At 44.2% G+C, this 20,793-nt stretch overlaps 1 protein-coding gene across 3 annotated transcripts; it reads right to left on the reverse strand.

Annotated features, from left to right (window-relative positions):
- Positions 1-63: 63 nt before the first annotated feature.
- LOC106606695 (hexosaminidase D) lies at positions 64-20,792 on the reverse strand. 3 transcript variants are annotated; one of them, XM_014203047.2, is made up of 14 exons: positions 20,713-20,792; positions 16,813-16,908; positions 16,354-16,612; positions 15,649-15,758; positions 15,313-15,400; positions 13,911-14,075; positions 13,400-13,583; positions 13,078-13,149; positions 4,113-4,317; positions 3,624-3,706; positions 2,226-2,301; positions 1,779-1,877; positions 1,561-1,650; positions 64-1,393 (listed from the first exon to the last, which is right to left on the reverse strand). In XM_014203047.2, exons 2-14 carry the CDS (start codon positions 16,896-16,898, stop codon positions 1,201-1,203), a joined length of 1,710 nt encoding a protein of 569 aa, XP_014058522.2. In that variant the 5' UTR covers positions 16,899-16,908; positions 20,713-20,792; the 3' UTR covers positions 64-1,200. The 3 variants fall into 3 exon arrangements, with proteins under 3 accessions (XP_014058522.2, XP_045575933.1, XP_014058523.2); XM_045719977.1 differs by lacking the exon at positions 20,713-20,792 and adding an exon at positions 19,920-20,126; XM_014203048.2 differs by lacking the exon at positions 20,713-20,792 and adding an exon at positions 19,032-19,256.
- Between the last annotated feature and the right edge of the window lies 1 nt (position 20,793).

Genomic DNA, 20,793 nt, shown 5'->3' on the forward strand with positions numbered 1-20,793 from the left:
GATTTGATACTTGGTATTTTTAAACAGTACCCACGTTTACCGAAGCGATTAAATACAAATAAATAATGTGCGTATGAACCCCATTTATTTAAGCTCTCAGAATTCACATACCAGAATCAAATCATATAAATCTATGAATCAATGTACTTTTTAAATTGGTATTGTACACCGTCAGCATTGAGGTAGGCTATGATAAAGTAAACCCAAGGTGACCAAAATACCATAACCTACACATCCAGGGAACTGTCAGAGCTCCTCTTTAAAGAAAATATCCAGTATTAACAATAAAATAACAATAATCAAGTTAAGAACTTGTAATAAAAATGTGTAATAACTTGTAAAACTTGCGAACAAGAATAATCAACTAATATGTGCAAAATACACAATCTTCAATTTGTAATGACTGCACAATTAATTTGTAATGACCAATGTTCAACAATGTTCAACAATCAGACAATGTTTTAACCTGAGACTGTGCAGCAGCATATCAATAGAACATAAAGAGCTACATCCTGTAAGCTGTAAAGGCATGTTAACATTGCAGTATAATATAGACTGCATAAATCTTACAGTGCAATTTGATCATAACTGGATCAGTGTTCCTTTCTGTAGTGTTCATATTCAAGCATACACTTGTAATTAACATATATCTGCTCATAACTCATAGACCATCCGAGGCCCTCATGCTAAAACTCCAAGCAGTAAAAAACATTATGCCATGGTTACTGGCAAAAACCCTTAGTTGCATCATTATGTGGCAACAGGGAGGATCTAGAAAAAACATATACAGGAAACTTATAATGATAATGCAATACAGACAGTGTTATAACAGAATGTTATTCTCATCAGAACTCCCCACTACAAATAAACAAACAGAAAAACAAACATACAAAGAAACAGATTCAGTGCAGATTCTGCTACCGTACTATATACAAACAGCATGATTTGCAATGTAAATATGAGCCATGTGACACGTCACTATTCAGCACGATCGCACAGTTAATGGCTTGTAAAGCCAGAGAGCCAAATTGTGGACCCTAGTTACTGGCTCCAACTAGCACCAGTATAACTATGGTCCAGAGTATTTCCTGGTCAAGTCGCATGGTCTTGAAAAACTCCTTTAGACATACCATCAACAGGTACTATGTGCAAAGTTCCAACCCAATGGCATCAGGTCTGGAGACTTTACAAGACCCGTCACTATAAGGTCTTCAGTGACTTGGGCTGTCCGTTCAGTTTTAGGATTCGCTCGGCATCCCGGGCATTCTCTCTCAGTAGATCCATGTTGGCGTTGACATTCTCCTCCATCCACTCCTCCACTGTGTCTGGGAAGTAGATACCCTCCATCTCCATACGGAAGTTCTCTATGTACGTCTCCCACTTATCCAACAGTCTGGAAGAGGAGACAAGGATTTAACAAACGAAGAAGAGGCACTTTTTATTCCATTGTCCTCCAAGTGGCTGAATATCTCTCATACGTCCAGATAATGTCTCTGTGGTGTTAATGGTGAAGAGAAAGGTGATGGCTAACCATCCAAAAAAATTTAAAACAATACTTACTTCTTCAGCCGACCTTGGAAGAATCCTATAATTCTTGGATTTGCAAAATTGTATTTTCTGTGGTAGCGACTGAAACCCCCTTTGATGTGGCTGTATGAGATAAACATCAGATGAATAGACAATAAATTGCCATCAGAAAAATATATGGTATTTTCTTTGCTTCTGAATGACTTATCTAATTACTTATGCTGATAAAAATGAAAGCGATGGATGCTTACTAGTGTTTCATGAGGGCCTCCACCTCCTTCTGCAGGTTTGTGTGAATGTAAAACACCATGTGGTAGATCTGAGAGCCTGAGAAGGCTCCACTCCCCTCACTACAGAGGCAGACAAACAGGAGAGAAAGGTCAAGCACTTTACCAAACAACATATGTTTTGTTAAGTTCACAATGCAAGGCATTTCAAGTAAACCATATGTGACATGGTACAGTTCAGGTTGACTTAAGAAAGGAATGTAGCCACACACTCTTGCTCTGACACAAAAGAGAAATAACCTAGTTCCACCTTTCTCACCAATTTTCAGGTGTACGTTTTCCTTTCTCTAGAAAATTGCAATTGGTCTTTCTCATAATACAAAACAGTATTTCAGTTGAAGTTTACTGAAGAAAAGTCATCACATTTGATTGAATAGTACTGTTCTACTAGTAACTGAGACTACTACTAACCAGATATCTTTCTCCACCTTGATGTTGCAGCCCAGTATGTGGTGAGCCTCCATCTTTGCCTTTTCGTCAAATGCACCTGTCCAACAGACGCATGCATAATGTTAGTTACAAGACCGGTGTACTGTAATACTTTACCGATCTCATGTCTGTAGTGGACACGTTCTTTGGAGAGCTCACAAACTGCGCAACACTTCTGAGTAAGAAGCTTTGGTTTATTTCATTATATTCACCAGTTTTCTGTCAATTGCTTTATTGTCTGGTTTCTCAGTCTTGTACATTTTGAGTGCACCCACTCTCACATAGCGCCAGGATAAGTGTGGTTTATTGTAGTTAAAGAAAGAAATCGACTCAACAACTATCTTTTGGTATTTTTTTCATTAGTCTACTGTTGATACAGTCCCTACGTTTCTTTTAGTCAGCAGTCAAGTTTTCAAGATATAGGATTTTCAAGAAGCAGTGTCACTTGCCACATCATCATGATGATGATGCGTTTTGAATCATATGATGCATTTCGCAATTCATAAATATAGTTTTGGAGTGGATTATTCCTTTAAGTGCCCGTTTGGTTATGTTCTCATGAGTTCTGGTTGAGGATTTGTTTGGGGAGGCTGCAACTGAGCCTAGCAGACCCCACCTGCTGGAGCTCTGCTACCCGACCCGACCCGAGCCTGGCTGGACCCAACATTATACATCGGGTTAGGGCCGGAGAGGGCCTGTTTTTATCATCAATAGCTAGGGTATAGGCAAGACTCAGGTATAACTAAATTGATCACTAACATTTTCAAGCTGAGCCATTTGCATGTGTTTTGCTGCGCAGCAGTCATATCTGACTAAGATCATAACAAGGTGTAAGAAGTGCTTCAACCTCATCAAATATAAGCCAGGAGAGATTATTTCACAGGAAATAATAATGTTCCTTGAGTTTTGTCAGAGTTAGAGTGACGAAAAGTAGCTTACAGCTAACTGCTGTCTCATGTCTCTTCATTGAGCAGAGCAGCCAAAACAGAGCCGTTGCAATGGATATTCACTTACTTCTGATTTCGGGCAGGGCCGGGCCTTAAATTCGGCAGAAGCAATCAGGCCTGGGTAGGGTAGGGCCTGAACGTCACGGGCATGGGTAGGGCTCGGGTGTAAAATTCATGCCCGTGTATCTACCACCTGTGCCTTTATGCTTAGGCCAGTTTTTGCCTGTCAGGAGGCTTTTTCTTTTTGAATACTGACATTTTGAAGTCAGACGTTTGTAAATATATCAACTTGTAAATGTATCACCCTCATCAACAGCACTGTGTAAATAGAATAGAAAACACTAATTTGCACCTCTACCTGCCTGCCTCCTGCTGAATCTTTGTCCTTATGACTGCGAGAAGGTCCCTATTTTACAGTTCCCCAGGCACTTACCATGCTTTAAGCTCTGTAGACACATAGCCAGGGAGGGAATGCCAACTGGGAGGAGTTCACACAACACTGTATGGTGCTCAAACCTGGAGGGTAAAATATTTCAAACACTGAGGTGCAGCACTTCAAAACACAGACACACAGTAAAAGACAGGATCGTCCTGTTGGTTTAGTTTAATGGGCCAACGGAATGTGTTATGAGTCAAGTAATCTAGTTCAACTATATAACATCATGCCTTATACAGTATATCTTCTGCATGCTCTGGTTTAGTACACACACTTTGAACATTACCAAGACATCAGTATCAGAGTCAATTGTGGTTGATTAGTATCAGGGTTGCAAAACCAGGTTTTCCAGAAATCCCTATTGAAAGATTCCTGGAATCAGAAGGGAATACGCATGAAATCCGGAATCCTCCAACCAGGATTACTGGAAAACCTTGGAATTTTGGAAAAGTTACAGAAATGTTGCAACCCTAATCAATGTCTTACCTCTGCCATCCGGTTAGCAGGATGCCATGGAGGGTTATGGAGGGGTATTTGGTCATAGAGTTCATGACCTTTATCCAGGACAGATGGTTCTGTAGCTGATAGTCAAGAGGGGTCCATCGCTGGTCAATACCTGTGCCCCCTTTAAATGCACTGGCGAACCATACACCCTTGAATCCGGCCTCATGGTATCTAGATATCAACGTTCCTGTTCAAAATACAAAACAATAAAATGGGGTATTGGTAAACATAATATTTTCCCTCTCTTATTCAAAAGGTGTAAACACTTTTACAATGGTCTAGACTCATCGGTAATACCAATTACCCTACCGAAGACATTCTTTAAAAAAGTATACTCGGTCATAACATACTTTATATGGACAAATAAAATTCATAAAATAAAAATAAAAGTTTTACATCTTTTTAAGTCGGAGGGTGGTTTAACCTTCCAGACTTGGAATTGTATCAACTTGCTACCCAAGGCTTTAACTCGTGACATATAGTTGAACTCACTAAAGAGGAACAATGGGTACATATTGAAGATGCACATGCTCATCCCCAGAATCTTTTCATGTTTCTATTTTCAAAGGATAAAGCTAAGAACATGAACAACTTCATAGTTAAGAACACTTTAACAATATGGAAGAAAATGAAACGTATTCTATTAGAACCAATATCACTCCCATAAAATGCAACCCTATGGAACAATCCTTGGATAGCTTTTCAGAATTCACCAATAAATTGGTCCACATAGAAAACTAAAGGCATAGAAACTGTAAATGACTTGGTTGTCACGACTTCTGCCGAAGTCGATGCCCCTCCTTGCTCAGGTGGTGTTCGGCGGTCGATGTCATCGGCCTTCTAGCCATCATTGATCAGTTTCTCATTTTCCATTGGTCTTGTCTTGTTTTCCTACACACCTGTTTCCAATCCCATTAATTACATTCTGTGTATTTAACCCTCTGTTTCCCCTCATGTCCTTGTCGGTGATTGTTTTTGTTATGTTACGTGTATTCTGTATCGGTGTGCGGCGGGTATTATGTTACCAATGTTATTTTGTACTTTGGTTGTGGAGTTTGTTTTTTAAATGAAATACTCCAGAATAACCAAGTTGGTTTCTCCTGCGCCTGACTTCCCTGCCACCAACATACACGAATATGACAGAATCCCCGACCATTATATTGAAGTCAGCAGGAGAAGATACCCCGGTCAGAGCGGTGGAGGAGCACATGGGAGAGACAGGGAATTCATCCAGCGCCTCCACCAGCCCAACCGGGGTCTATCCGAAGCGCCCCATGCCAACCGGAACCCGGTGGCATCAGTCTAGCCTTGCCTCAGGGTTACGACGGGAGTGCTGCCAACTGCCGGGGTTTCTTACTCCAAGTAGAACTTTTTCTGGCCACGGTTCACCCAGTTCCCACTGACCGTGAGAAGAGTTTCGCCCTCGTCTCGTGCCTCACTGGGAGAGCCCTGGAATGGGCCAGCGCTGTGTGTGGAGAAGGAGATGCGGCGTTGGACCATTATGAGGAGTTCACCCGCCGTTTTCGGGCAGTGTTCGACCAGCCACCCGAGGGCAGAGCGGTGGGTGAGCGCCATCTACCATCTGAGGCAGGAGACCAGGAGCGTCCAGGATTTCGCCCTGGAATTCAGAACCCTGGCAGCTGGTACGGGATGGAATCACAGGGCCCTGATTGACCATTACTGCTGCAGTCTGCGTGAGGACGTCCGTCGGGAGCTGGCCTGCAGAGACACCACCCTCACCTTCGACCAGCTGTTGGATCTTTCCATCCGGCTGGACAACCTGCTGGCTGCTCGCGGACGTCCAGATCGGGGTCTGGTGGTTCCATCCTCCCGCACCACCTCTCCTATACCCAGGGAGTCGGGAGAGAGGGTGCACGGAGACCGGAAGGAGTTCCCGCTCGTGCACCATCGGTGGCCGTAGAGGTCACACTGCTGGTCGGTGCCGGGTGGGTTCCTCTGGGAATCGAGGTAACAAGCAGGGCGCTCTGGCGCCACCACAGGTGAGTAGGCACCATTCTCATCCAGAGCCCTCTGTTACACATATATTTGTCTGTTACTTTTCCTGATTTTTTCCCCCCGCGTTCCCAGCATAAGGCGCTAGTAGATTCAGACGCGGCTGGGAATTTCATTGATCAAGCTCTTGCTCGTAGTTTAGGGATTCCCATTGTACCCGTGGATGTGCCATTCCCCGTTCACACCTTAGATAGTCGATCATTAGGGTCATGACTGATCAAGGAGGCCACAGCTCCTTTGAGTATGGTGACGCAGGGGGGTCACGAGGAAAAAAATGTGTCTTTTCCTTATTGACACTCCTGCGTATCCTGTGGTGCTGGGCCTACCTTGGTTAACTAGTCATAACCCCACTTTTTCTTGGCCACAGAGGGCTCTCACGGGGTGGTCGCGAGAGTGCTCAGGTAGGTGTGTAGGGGTTTCCGTTGGTGCTACTACGGTTGAAAGTCCAGACCAGGTCTCCACCGTGCGCATTCCCCCTGAATATGCCGATTTGGCTCTCGCCTTCTGTAAAAGGAAGGCGACTCAATTACCACCCCATCGACAGGGGGATTGTGCAATAAATCTCATGGTAGACGCTGCACTTCCCAAGAGTCACGTGTATCCCCTGTCGCAAGTGGAGAAGGTGGCTATGGAAACATATATCTCCGAATCCCTGTGTCAGGGGTACATTAGGTCCTCCATTTCACCCGTCTCCTCGAGTTTCTTTTTTGTGAAGAAGGATGGAGGTCTGCGCCCGTGCATTGATTATCGAGGTCTAAATAAAATCACGGTGAGATACAGTTACCCACTACCTCTGATCACCATGACGATTGAGTTAACGCATGGAGCGCGCTTCTTCACTAAACTGGATCTCAGGAGTGCGTACAATCTGGTGCGTATCCGAGAGGGTGATGAGTGGAAGACAGCATTTAGTACCACCTCAGGGCACTATGAGTACCTCGTCATGCCGTACGGGTTGAAGAATGCTCCATTAGTCTTCCAATCTTTTGTAGACAAGATTTTCAGGGACCTGCACGGGCAGGGTGTAGTGGTATATATCGATGACATTCTGATATACTCCGCTACACGCGCTGAGCATGTGTCCCTGGTGCGCAGGGTGCTTGGTCGCCTGTTGGAGCATGACCTGTATGTCAAGGCTGAGAAATGTCTGTTCTTTCAACAGTCCGTCTCCTTCTTAGGGTATCGCATATCTACGTCAGGAGTGGAGATGGAGAGTGACCGCATTGCAGCCGTGCGTAATTGGCCGACTCCAACCACGGTAAAGGAGGTGCAGCGATTTTTAGGGTTTCCAATTACTACCGGAGGTTTATCCGGGGTTTTGTGGGGGCTGTGCTTTGGCAAAGTGGGTGGGGTTATATCCTGCCTGTTTGGCCCTGTCCGGGGGTTTCATCGGATGGGGCCACAGTGTCTCCTGACCCCTCCTGTCTCAGCCTCCAGTATTTATGCTGCAGTAGTTTATGTGTCGGGGGGCTAGGGTCAGTCTGTTACATCTGGAGTATTTCTCTTGTCTTATCCGGTGTTCTGTGTGAATTTAAATATGCTCTCTCTAATTCTCTCTCTCTTTCTTTCTCTCTTTCTTTCTTTCTTTCTTTCTTTCTTTCTTTCTCTCTCTCGGAGGACCTGAGCCCTAGGACCATGCCTCAGGACTACCTGGCATGATGACTCCTTGCTGTCCCCAGTTCACCTGGCCGTGCTGCTGCTCCAGTTTCAACTGTTCTGCCTGCGGCTATGGAACCCTGACCTGTTCACCGGACGTGCTACCTGTCCCAGACCTGCTGTCCCAGACCTGCTGGAAACCTGACCTGTTCACCGGACGTGCTACCTGTCCCAGACCTGCTGTTTTCAACTTTCTAGAGACAGCAGGCGTGGTAGAGATACTCTCAAAGATCGGCAATGAAAAAGCCAATTGACACTTACTCTTGAGTTTCTGACTCGTTGCACCCTCGACAACTACTATGATTATTATTATTTGACCATGCTGGTCATTTATGAACATTTGAACATCTTGGCCATGTGCTGTTATAATCTCCACCCGGCACAGCCAGAAGAGGACTGGCCACCCCTCATAGCCTGGTTCCTCTCTATGTTTCTTCCTAGGTTTTGGCCTTTCTAGGGAGTATTTCCTAGCCACCGTGCTTCTACACCTGCATTGCTTGCTGTTTGGGGTTTTAGGCTGGGTTTCTGTACAGCACTTTGAGATATCAGCTGATGTAAGAAGGGCTATATAAATAAATGTGATTTGATTTGATTTTGGTCAGGTAGCGGCTCCCATTACCTCACTATTGAAGGGAGGTCCGGTGCGTTTGCAGTGGTCGGCTGGGGCGGACAGGGCTTTTAGGAAACTGAAGGCTCTGTTTACCTCGGTTCCTGTGTTGGCTCATCCAGATCCATCTTTGCAATTCATAGTGGAGGTGGACGCGTCTGAGGCTGGGATAGGAGCTGTGCTCTCCCGGAGCTCGGGTACGCCATCTAAGCTCCGCCCCTGTGCCTTCTTTTCTAAGAAGCTCAGCCCGGCGGAGCGAAACTATGATCTGGGGGACCGGGAGTTGTTGGCTGTCGTCAAGGCTTTGAAGGTGTGGAGACATTGGCTTGAGGGGGCTAAACACCCTTTTCTCATCTGGACTGACCACCGCAATCTGGAGCACATCCGGGAGGCGAGGAGACTGAATCCTCGCCAGGCAAGGCGGGCCATGTTTTTCACCCGTTTTGAGTTAACCCTCTCTTACAGACCAGGTTCCCAGAACATTACGGCAGATGCACTGTCCCGGCTGTATGACACAGAGGAGTGGTCCATGGATCCCACTCCCATGATCCCAGCCTCGTGTTTGGTGGCACCGGTAGTATGGGAGCTGGACGGGGACATTGAGCGGGCGTCACGTGCAGAGCCCGCTCCCCCTCAGTGTCCATCTGGGCGTCTGTACGCTCCGTCTGCTGTCCGCGACCGATTGATCTACTGGGCTCACACGTCACCCTCCTCTGGTCATCCTCGGATTGGGCGGACGATGCGCTGTCTTAGTGGGAGGTACTGGTGGCCCACCTTAGTTAAGGACGTGAGGGTTTATGTTTCCTCCTGCTCAGTGTGCGCCCAGTGCAAGGCTCCTAGACACCTACCCAGAGGTAAGTTACAACCCTTACCCGTTCCACAACGGCCATGGTTGCACTTGTCAGTGGATTTCATAACCGATCTTCCACCTTCACAAGGTAACACCACGATCCTGGTCGTTGTGGATCGTTTTTCTAAGTCCTGTCGTCTCCTCCCTTTGCCTGGTCTCCCTACGGCCCTACAACCGGCGGAGGCTCTGTTTACACATGTCTTTCGGCACTAGGGGTGCCTGAGGATATAGTGTCTGATCGGGGTCCCCAGTTCACTTCTAGGGTCTGGAAGGCGTTCATGGAACGTCTGGGGGTCTCCGCCAGCCTTACCTCGGGTTTTCACCCTGAGAGTAACGGGCAGGTGGAGAGAGTTAACCAGGATGTTGGTAGGTTTCTGAGGTCTTATTGCCAGGACCGGCCGGGGAAGTGAGCGGAGTTTGTGCCCTGGGCAGAGATGGCTCAGAACTCGCTCCACCACTCCTCCACTAACCTCTCTTCCTTTCAGTGTGTGTTGGGGTATCAGCCAGTTCTGGCCCCTTGGCATCAGAGTCAGACCGAGGCTCCTGCGGTGGACGACTGGTTCCAACGCGCGGAGGAAACCTGGGACGCCACTCATGTCCACCTTCAGTGCGCCGTGCGGCACCAGAAAATTGGCGCAGACCGTCGCCGCAGTGAGGCCCCGGTGTTAGCACCAGGGGACAGGGTCTGGCTCTCAACCAGAAACCTGCCCCTCCGCCTGCCCTGCCGGAAGCTGAGTCCGCGGTTTGTGGGGCCGTTTAAAGTCCTGAGGAGAGTGAACGAGGTATGTTATAGGTTAAAGCTCCCCTCCTATTACCGCATTAACCCCTCGTTCCATGTGTCTCTCCTCAGGCCGGTGGTTGAGTCATAAACGGATGTTCATATCATAAGTAAGATATAGAAAAGCTTGCAGAGAGCCTATCCAACTGACAATCTCTTCGATTTTTTTTTAAACTGTTGGAACCAAGACTTAAAAGGAGCTGACATTTAAAACTGTAATATCTTATGCTTCACGGAGTCACGGCTGAACGACAACACTATCAACATACAGCTGGCTGGTTATACGCTGTATTGGCAGGATAGAACAGCGGCATCTGGTAAGGTATTTTTGTAAATAACAGCTGGTGAACAATATTTAAGGAAGTCTCGAGCTATTGCTCGCCTGAGGTAGAGTATCTCATGATAAGCTGTAGACCACACTATCTACCTAGAGAGGACTAAGATCGAATCGTACTACACCGGCTCTGACGCTCCTCGGATGTGGCAGGGCTTGCAAACCATTACAGACTACAAAGGGAAGCACAGCCGAGAGCTGCCCAGTGACACAAGCCTACCAGGCGAGCTAAATTACTTCTATGCTTGCTTCATGGCAAATAACACTGAAACATGCATGAGAGCACCAGCTGTTCCGGAAGACTGGGTGATCACGCTCTCTGCAGCCGATCTGAGTAAGACCTTTAAACAGGTCAACATTCACAAGGCCGCAGGGCCAGACAGATTACCAGGACGTGTACTGCAAGCATGCGCTGACCAACTGACAGGTGTCTTCACTGACATTTTCAACCTCTCCCTGGCCGAGTCTGTAATACCAACATGTTTTAAGCAGACCACCATAGTGACTGTGCCCAAAAACACTAAGGTAACCTGCCTAAATGACTACCGACCCGTAGCACTCATGTCTGTAGTCATGAAGTGCTTTGAAAGGCTGGTCATGGCTCACATCAACACCATTATCCATGAAACCCTAGACCCACTCCAATTTGCATACCACCCAAACAGATCTACAGATGATGCAACCTCTATTGCACTCCACACTGCCCTTTCCCACCTGAACAAAAGGAACACCTATGTGAGAATGCTATTCATTGACTACAGCTCAGCGTTTAACACCATAGTGCCCTCAAAGCTAATCAATAAGCTAAGGACCCTGGGACTAAACACCTCCCTCTGCAACTGGATCCTGGACTTCCTGATGGGCCGCCCCCAGGTGATAAGGGTAGGTAACAACACATCCGTCATGCTGATCATCAACACATGGGCACCTCAGGGGTGCGTGCTCTGTCCCCTCCTGTGCTCCCTGTTCACTCATGACTGCACGGCCAGGCACGACTCCAACACCATCATTAAGTTTGCAGATGACAAATCAGTGGTAGGCCTGATCACTGACAACGATGAGACAGCCTATAGGGAGGAGGTCAGAGACCTGGCCGTGTGGTGTCAGGACAACAACCTCTCCCTCAACGTGATCAAGACAAAGGAGACCATTGTGGACTACAGGAAAAAGAGGACCGAGCACGCCCCCATTCTCATCGACGGGGCTGCAGTGGAGCAGGTTGGGAGCTTCAAGTTCCTTGGTGTCGACATCACCAACAAACTAACACGGTCCAAGCACACCAAGACAGTCGTGAAGAGGTCACGACAAAACCTATTCCCCCTCAGGAGACTGAAAAGATTTGGCATGGGTCCTCAGATCCTCAAAAGGTTCTACAGCTGCACCATCGAGAGCATCCTGACTGGTTGCATCACTGCCTGGTATGGCAACTGCTCGGCCTCCGACCGCAAGGCACTACAGAGGGTAGTGCGAACGGCCCAGTACATCACTGGGGCCAAGCTTCCTGCCATCCAGGACCTCTATACCAGGCGGTGTCAGAGGAAGGCCCTAAAAATTGTCAAAGACTCCAGCCACCTAGTCATAGACTATTCTCTCTGCTACCGCACGGCAAGCGGTACCGGAGCGCCAAGTCTAGGTCCAAGAGGCTTCTAAACAGCTTCTACCCCAAGCCATAAGACTCCTGAACATCTAATCAAATGGCTACCCAGACTATTTGCATTGCCCCACCCCCCCTTTTACACCGCTGCTACTCTCTGTTGTTATCATCTATGCATAGTCACTTTAGTAACTCTACCTACATGTACATATTACCTCAACTAACCGGTGCCCCCGCACATTGACTCTGTACCGGTACCCCCCTGTATATAGTCTCGCTATTGTTATTTTACTGCTGCTCTTTAATTACTTCTTACTTTTATTTCTTATCTTATTTCTTATCTGTATTTTTTTAAACTGCATTGTTGGTTAGGGGCTCGTAAGTAAGCATTTCACTGTAAGGTCTTCACCTGTTGTATTCGGCACATGTGACTAATAACATTTGATTATGGAGGGGATGTCGGGGCATACCTAACAAATTTAGTTAACGAAAATGTATGCTTAGTCCAGTATAAATTAATGTATACAATTTATTATACTGTACAAGAGACAACATTCACAAATTCTACAGCACAACGACAGTCATGTCTTAAGTGTAAAACTAAATATGACTCAATAATCAATGCTTTCTGGAAATGCTATACAGTCCAAAAGTTATTGGTGGAGCTAGAAAGTTGGCATGTTATAAGTATTACAATGTAAACTTACTTTTAATCCGTCTGTCTGCATATCTCAAGACATATGGCATATGGGGGTGTAGTGAGATACAATGGGCTGGACAATTCTCTTCTCATCTTGAAAAACATATACTAAAAACTTGGGAATCAATCAATCCACCATCATTAACACAATGGAAAATGTCATGATATATTATTTGAATAGCATGGGCGACCGAAAAAACAAATTGGTACAATTTAAGGCCATGTGGCAAAAGATTATGCAGGCACTAGGGATGGGGGTGTGAGCATGCGAATCTGGGCAGATTAACTGTAGTCAATGTTTGTGTGCGTCCGTAAATTGTTGTTCGTATGTGTATGTTTGTATCTGGGGTGGAATTTTTCAATAAAAAAAATATTATTACAAAAAAAGTAATAATGGCTGAAAACATAAACATACCTATACCATCTGTATCAATTTTCTTCAAATAGTTCCATATTGTTGGGGAAGCAAGATCCTGCAGGCCTGACTCTAGGGGTATGAACAGATGAACAATCAGCTATAGAGCAACTTGTCAGACACTTAGTGGGGTTTAACAATTTCCATTGTAATGCACATGGCATAATTCATTGTAATAAACATGGTATAAAGTTAAAAAAATAAAGATATAACATAGAAGCACTTGTGTGTCCTGAAGTCAGACAGTTCTAATTAGAAAAACATACATCCATTTAATCAATTCACAGTACAATAGGACTGCTAGGAGAACTCATCATCACACCTTTAATAGTGGCAGGGCTGATCTTCCTCAACATGTCGTCCCACAGAATCACTCTGACCCCTGACCTTCTCTCTGTGATGAAACGGGCCAATGACACTGCATGGTTCAGGAACATTTTCCCAATGTCCCCCTTGTTGCTATGTAACCAGTTTTTAGAGTCCTGGCTCTCTCCCAGACCCCTCACCTGAGGAACATGGAGACACACACACACACACACACACACACACACACACACACACACACACACACACACACACACACACACACACACACACACACTGTACTATGAATGGAACTATAGAAACCAGGGGGTATGAAAGATGTAGGCCTATCTCATTGGTCTTATCAAAATCTATTTGCACTTTATTTGCATATCTCAATATCCTGCTGAACTAAACGTCCTACAGACAGATAGGATTACATACATTAGTAGTGTTCTAGTTCATACACATACAAACACACGGCGTACACACACACACAAAATCATGTACACCCACACCCACCCACAAACCTCATCAGCCCCCATGTGGAACCAGCGTGCGTCAGGGTGACAGTCCATGACCTGGGAGACCATGTCCTTGACCAGAGCCACAGAGCCAGGATGGTGGGGGTTCAGACTGTTAGGGAAAGCCCTCACCTCCCTCAGGTGGAAATACCTCTCATGTTTCAACACAAACTATCCAGAGGAAATAAGAGGAGGACAGATTAAAGAGGAGATTTGTGGCATAGTTTTTACCCCGCAGGCGACAGTGGTTCAATTTCATTACACAATACTATGGAATAGTAGCACTCAGAGCCATATATTTAGATAGATATCTAGCATGGCTCTGGTCTCAGTGCAGTCATGACTGAAAATGAGCATTTCAAGGAATGTATAGTTATTCTTGCTTTTCTGGTATGGTTAGAAGATGAAACAAGTGATCCGCTTATTTAAGGTCATTATAGCCTCAGGAAAGACTGAGGAACCAATATGAGTATAATAGATACAGACCAGCTGTGTAGTGCTTCAGGTTTAAGTTTTATTAGTCGTATGTATGGGATACACCTGGTATACATCGTCCAATGGAATGCTTACTAGCAGGTTCCTTCTGGACAATGCAACAACAATAAGAAATAATAAAACAGTATGGAAGTGGCGTAGCGGTCTTAGGCACTGCATCTCAGTGCTAGAGGCGTCACTACAGACCCTGGTTCGAATCCAGGCTGTATCATAACTGGCCGCGATTGGGAATCCCATAGGGCAGTGCGCAATTGGCCCAGTGTCGTCCGGGTTTGGCAGGGGAAGGCCATCATTGTAAATAAGAATGTGTTATTAACTGACATGCCTATTTAAATAAAAATAAATAAAATAAGAATAAGAACGTAAAATAAATGGCTCAGTAGAATAAACATTTTACCAGAAGTATAATAGACTGAGGAACCAATATGAGTATAATACATACAGACCAGTGCTGTAGTGCTTCAAGTTTCAAGTTGTATTAGTCGTATGTACGGGATACACATGGTATACATCGTCCAATGAAATGCTTACTAGCAGGTTCCTTCTTAACAATGCAACAACAATAAGAAATAATAAAAGACAAGAATATTAACATAAAGGAAATGGCTCAGTAGAATAAACATTTTACCATAAGTATAATACAGGAAGGCACAACTTATGGTCCAATGTTTACACGTGTTTTGGGGAAGGGGGGTTGGGGGCAAGTGTTTAAATAGTGCAGCATTTAGTATTCAGTGGCGGGTAAACACACGTAAATGCTGTTTAAGCAACTTTCTTATTTTGCGTGGGTGTTTACCCACCTTTTGCGGAAAAATGCATTGAAAGTATAGGGAGCATTACTTTACTCACTGTGAACAGCATAACCACCTATTTTTTCCCCCACTACATCACTGATACAGTATCCCTGACTTACCTCGAGGTGTCCAAACACTTGCACTAAAGGAATCAGTTCCAGCTTGTTGAGTTTGGCTAGGCTCTTTATCTCCTCTATATCTTCCATACTGTTTAACAGAGAACACAGAGATATACATCAGACTGTTCATCACTGTGACACATATATAAATAGAACACTAATAATCCAATAGAATGGTAATACAGGTCTCTATGGACTGTCCATCCTAGTTCTGACTTAGTTTTATCATCAGGGTCAGGAGTTTCTTGTGACATGCGATCTGACAAGGAAAACTCCAGGCTCTAGTTTTTTCCTATCAATCATAAATTGACTGAGACATCACCATCTGGTGCTCACCTGTAGGCATACGGTGACCTGAGAATCGTCAGGTTTCCATGATAGGGAAACATGTCCTCGTACTCTAGCAGAACACCATCAGCACCCAGAGAGGAGAAGAGCGGGAAGATCTGGAATGGAAACCGTCACAATGACTTTGGTTCTGGTGGATAAAGCTGTTATACTGCATTTTTTTTCAATTCAATTATATAGCTATACTATATAAAAAAGACTACCCATATGCCAGTATCTCCATTAAAATATGAATCTTAAAACCTTTTACTGCAGTGGGCTAAATCAGGGCCACACAGAGTGTTTCTTGGTAGTCTTAAATAAATCTACTTTGAAACAAAAGTATACACCTCACACACATGGTTACGGACTTAAAAAATAAGACACCTGTACCATGTCATATATAGAGTTGAAATGTATTACATTTTGGGAGTTTGCATCCCAATTTTACACTTTATATTCGTACATCACAGAAGACTGAAATATAACAAAGCCGTTTGACATAGAAACACTGGATTTTTTATAATGTTTATTCATTATTAAATTATATGAACAACATTCCACCCATCATGTCTGCAGGAAAGGGATACACCTTATAAAGAATACATTTACATTTGACATTTTAGTCATTTAGCAGACACTCTTATCCAGAGTGAGGCCCTGCAAATAACATTTTTGTGGGATCCACCTCAAGGAGAGAACAACTTTTCTCACCTGCTTCATGTAATTGACTTTGGGTGCAGCACCTTTCAGATCCAGGTGTACTATTCTTGCAGGGCCTTTGCTGGTTTCCAGAGGTGCTGTGTCTGCTCCTTTTTCTACTGGAGGCTCTGGAACCTCTGGTTTCTGGTCCCAGTTAAAAAAGGAGTTCATAACCTCTGACTTGTGTACAGTAACAGCCTCCTTCACCTTTGGTCCCTGGTGCCAAAATGAGCCAGGATCCATGATGGCCAACTTCTGTTTCCTTTCAGTTCTGGAACAAGACAGATTTAAACAGTAACTTTTTGATTTTCTTCTGAAGACTAATAAAGGCTTGAGAAAGTTTTAATAAAATAATCTCAGCACCCAGAACGAACGGCTGTCCCAAGAGGCTAAGAAAAACACAATATTATATCATATGAGTCTACCAACACCTCACTGAATGAGGATTGTGCCCATGGTAGGATGTCTCACCTGTATTCCGAAAGCAGAAGTTTGACAGCAGCAACAAGCACCAGACAAAGTGCAACAGCTCTGAGGGCCTGTCTTTTTGTTACCATGGTGCTTCAGCTGACAGAGAGAAATAGAAAATAATATTTAAAGTCCATTTTCAAGTTCAAGTTTTTAATAATACACACATGGCAGTCAAATATGCAAAAGCCATGACAGGGAGACATATTGGAGTGGCAAGGCGCTTGCAAGCAGTTGCTCCCGACGCCACTTGGGTACACTGCAGCATCCACCAAGAGGCCGTTGCTGCCAAGGTAATGCCTGACAGCTTGAAAGACGTTTTAGACACTACAGTGAAAATGGTTAACTTTGTTAAAGCAAGGCCCCTGAACTCTCATGTATTTTCTGCATTATGCATAGCTATGGGGCGGCAGGTAGCCTAGTGGTTAGAGCGTTGCGCCACAGGTTGCTGGATCAAATCCCCGAGCTGACAAAATAGAAATATGTTGTTAACCCACTGTTCCCCGGTATGCCATCATTGTAAATAAGAATTTGTCCTTAACTGACTTGCCTAGTTAAATAAAGTTCAAATAAAACAATATGGGCCGTGATCATGTAACACTTTTACAACATATGCTGGTGATCACGTTTTTTTAAATTGAGAGATGAGCTTAAAGTTTTCATTACTGACCATAATTTTCACTTGTCTGACCGCTTGCACGATGACGAGTTTCTCACACGACTGGCTTATCTGGGTGATGTTTTTTCTCACCTGAATGATCTGAATCTAGGATTACAGGGACTCTCCGCAACTATATCCAATGTGCAGGACAAAATTGAGGCTATGATTAAGAAGTTGGAGCTCTTTTCTGTCTGCATTAACAAGGACAACACACAGGTCTTTCCATCATTGTATGATTTTTGTGTGAAAATGAACTCAAGCTTACGGACAATGTCAAATGTGATACAGCGAAGCACCTGAGTGAGCTGAGTTCGCATTTCCGCAGGTACTTTCCCGAAACGGACGACACAAACAACTGGATTAGTTATCCCTTTAATGCCCTGCTTCCAGTCCACTTACTGATATCTGAACAAGAGAGCCTCATCAAAATTGCAACGAGCGGTTCTGTGAAAATGTTATTTAATCAGAAGCCACTGCCAGATTTCTAGATAGGGCTGCGCTCAGAGTATCCTGCCTTGGCAAATCACGCTGTTAAGACACTGATGCCCTTTGCAACCGTGTACCTATGTGAGAGTAGATTCTCGGCCCTCACTAGCATGAAAACTAAATACAGGCACAGACTGTGTATGGAAAATGATTTACATTTACGTCATTTAGCAGACGCTCTTATCCAGGGCGACTTACAAATTGGTGCATTCACCTTATTTAAGACTGAGACTCTCCAATACAACCCAACATTGCAGAGTTATGTGCATCCTTTCAAGCACACCTTTCTCATTAATCTGTGGTGAGTTATTCACCATTTTTGATGAACAAATAAGATTTATATGTAAGATGGCTAAATAAAGAGCAAAATGATTCATTATTACAATATTATTATTTGTACCCTGGTCCTATAAGAGCTCTTTGTCACTTCCCACGAGCTGGTTTGTGACAAAAACTCACACTCATTCTTATGTTTAATACATGTATCGTATAGTGTATGTGTGTGGAAGGCTTACAATGATGGCAAAAAAACAACATTTAAGAGTGCGCTGACCCTGGTGCTAGAGGGGGTACACAGCTGGAGGATGAATGTTTGAAGGAGTAAAGGACTATAAAAAGTTTGGGAACCACTGCTCTATAAGGAATTTGATATAGGCCTATAGCATTGACTTTTACTTAAGTATGACAGTTTAGTACTTTTTCCATCACTGTACTTAAGTAAATTTAAACTTTTACTCAAGTAGAATTTTACTGGGTGACTCACTTTTCAGTCATTTTCTATTAAAGCTGCAATATGTAATGTTTTGGGTGACCCAACAAATTAACATAGAAATATGTGTTAGAGATCTGTCATTCTCATCGAAAGCAAGTCTAAGAAGTGGTAGATTTGTTCTATGTGCACTTATGCTATATTTCCCGTTCTTAAATTTAAGGAATATGGATATGGTAAGGTCCGTTTTTCTGTGGCTTCCAGCCCCATCAAAGTTGCTCATCCATGCTGTACACTATACTTGCTTGTTTTGTCACATTAACTGAACAAAATTAAATCAATTGCAACCAGGAAATGGCCCGCTACCGATGTCGTTCTTCTGTGAGCTGCTCCAAGCGGCTGCGCGCTCTTGCTGCCTGAAAGTAAATCGGTCCAGTACCGTGTCCAGGCAAAATAAATAGTGGGGTTACGCCGTACCAGTACCGGTAAAACATGAGCCTTTCACAATAATTAAAACAACATGTCAAGGAAACTGTAGGCTATTACAACACTTTTTATCATAACCGCATGTCAGGGGCATGAAAATGAGCAGCCTACTCTCCAAAATGCGTTGCTATTCGACGAGCACACGGACATTTTGCCAAGGCATAGAGGAGTGGCCGACACACGAGACGCGAGCGGACAGCAGTGGACGCATACAGTGTAGCCTAAAGACAATTACCACGTCATTACAATTGTTGGTGTTTTGTGTAATAGATGTATGTTTCCATTCACCACTGATTGTTTGGAGGCTGGAAATATGTTGCAAGTGGAAATAGGAGGTCCCGTACCGGGAATAAATTAATTGTACTTTCACCCCTGCCTGAAAGATTGTATTCGGTTGAAACTAGTCTGTGTGCTGCGCCCATGCGAACATACTTCACGTACTTTGAGATTATGTAGTATACTTTGTGCATGATTTCACTATTATAATAGCCTACATAATTGCTACGGTGTATACCTCCACTAGACTAAGCTACTTGATATGCATCAGTGGGGATTAAAAGTTGGTAGCCTATTTGCAATTCCCACTTGGAAAAAGTGGATATACTTCATATACCTGCGTATAGCATCCACTACAGCGCTGCCATTGATATTTTCAATATGAATGAATTGCATGAACAGTAGACTATCCAACTTCACAGGTGTCAACGCATCAACTCAATGACGATGTAGATTAAACGTAGGTGGCGGAAGAATACAATAAATCCTTACCCCGTGAGGAGCGTGCATGTAGTTTGTTGTCCTAATGTTTCTGCACTTACAATTCCCGGAAAAAAGGAACTTGAACACCGAATGTTGTGGGATGTCTACTGTACACGAAATACACGACAACTTTCAACGAACTTCCGCGTTACACTAGTGGCATCTCGTCACACACACTACCCACTGACCTATAAATGAACGCACCCACCCAGCATTTAATAATAACAAAGCACTGCGAAAAGATAGCGCTCTGCTCTGTGCAGCAGAATATACTACAGTAGAGAGAAGTTGCACCCATCCTCAATTAAATAAATCATCCAGGCTAGTAAATTGACCTTTATCTGATATGTCCACGTATTGTTTGAAGTGTGGGAAATAATGCAAGCGCATTGTTATCATAATCTTTGGAATAGCTGCTGTGCCTGTGTTTCATGCATGGAATTAGTCTCAAAAATTCGACCCCAGGCAACAATCGGGTTACGTTGCATTCGTTTGACAGTTCGCGGCTCGTGCTCACACCTCACGGTGGGTATCCCTATTAAAAGAATACGGAAATCATGAGGCATCACATCAATACCATGCTGTGGACAAGTTTGCTCTCTTGTAGAGAATGACAGGGGCATAGATTTGATGGAAAACACTCACATTGTAGAGCAGACATGTCGTGAAAAATGTCAAATTCTGGAATATTTTGCTAATTCAAATTCCCAACAGTCTTGATGATATTTATTTAAATCCTGCGCATGATAATTTCAGACATCAGAGTTGGCCATGTAATAGGTGGTAAAAAGGCAATTTTTACCCAAATCTGGTAAAACGCATAAGTCAAAATCCAAGTGGTCCTATGATTTGTCTCTTCTCCCTCCTTCCCTCGTATTGCACT

The sequence above is a fragment of the Salmo salar genome, chromosome ssa06, assembly GCF_905237065.1.
Source record: "Salmo salar chromosome ssa06, Ssal_v3.1, whole genome shotgun sequence".
In the NCBI taxonomy this organism is placed as follows: Eukaryota; Metazoa; Chordata; class Actinopteri; order Salmoniformes; family Salmonidae; genus Salmo; species Salmo salar.

Bases quoted from the DNA above. Each gene is read 5' to 3' on its own strand.
- LOC106606695 (XM_014203047.2), bottom strand. From the start codon at position 16,898: ATGGTAACAAAAAGACAGGCCCTCAGAGCTGTTGCACTTTGTCTGGTG. The intron at 13,584-13,910 runs GTTTGTGGGTGG...CATGTTCCTCAG, and splicing joins TCCACATGGGGGCTGATGAG to GTGAGGGGTCTGGGAGAGAG. The intron at 3,707-4,112 runs GTAAGACATTGA...TTTACCCTCCAG, and splicing joins CTGCTAACCGGATGGCAGAG to GTTTGAGCACCATACAGTGT.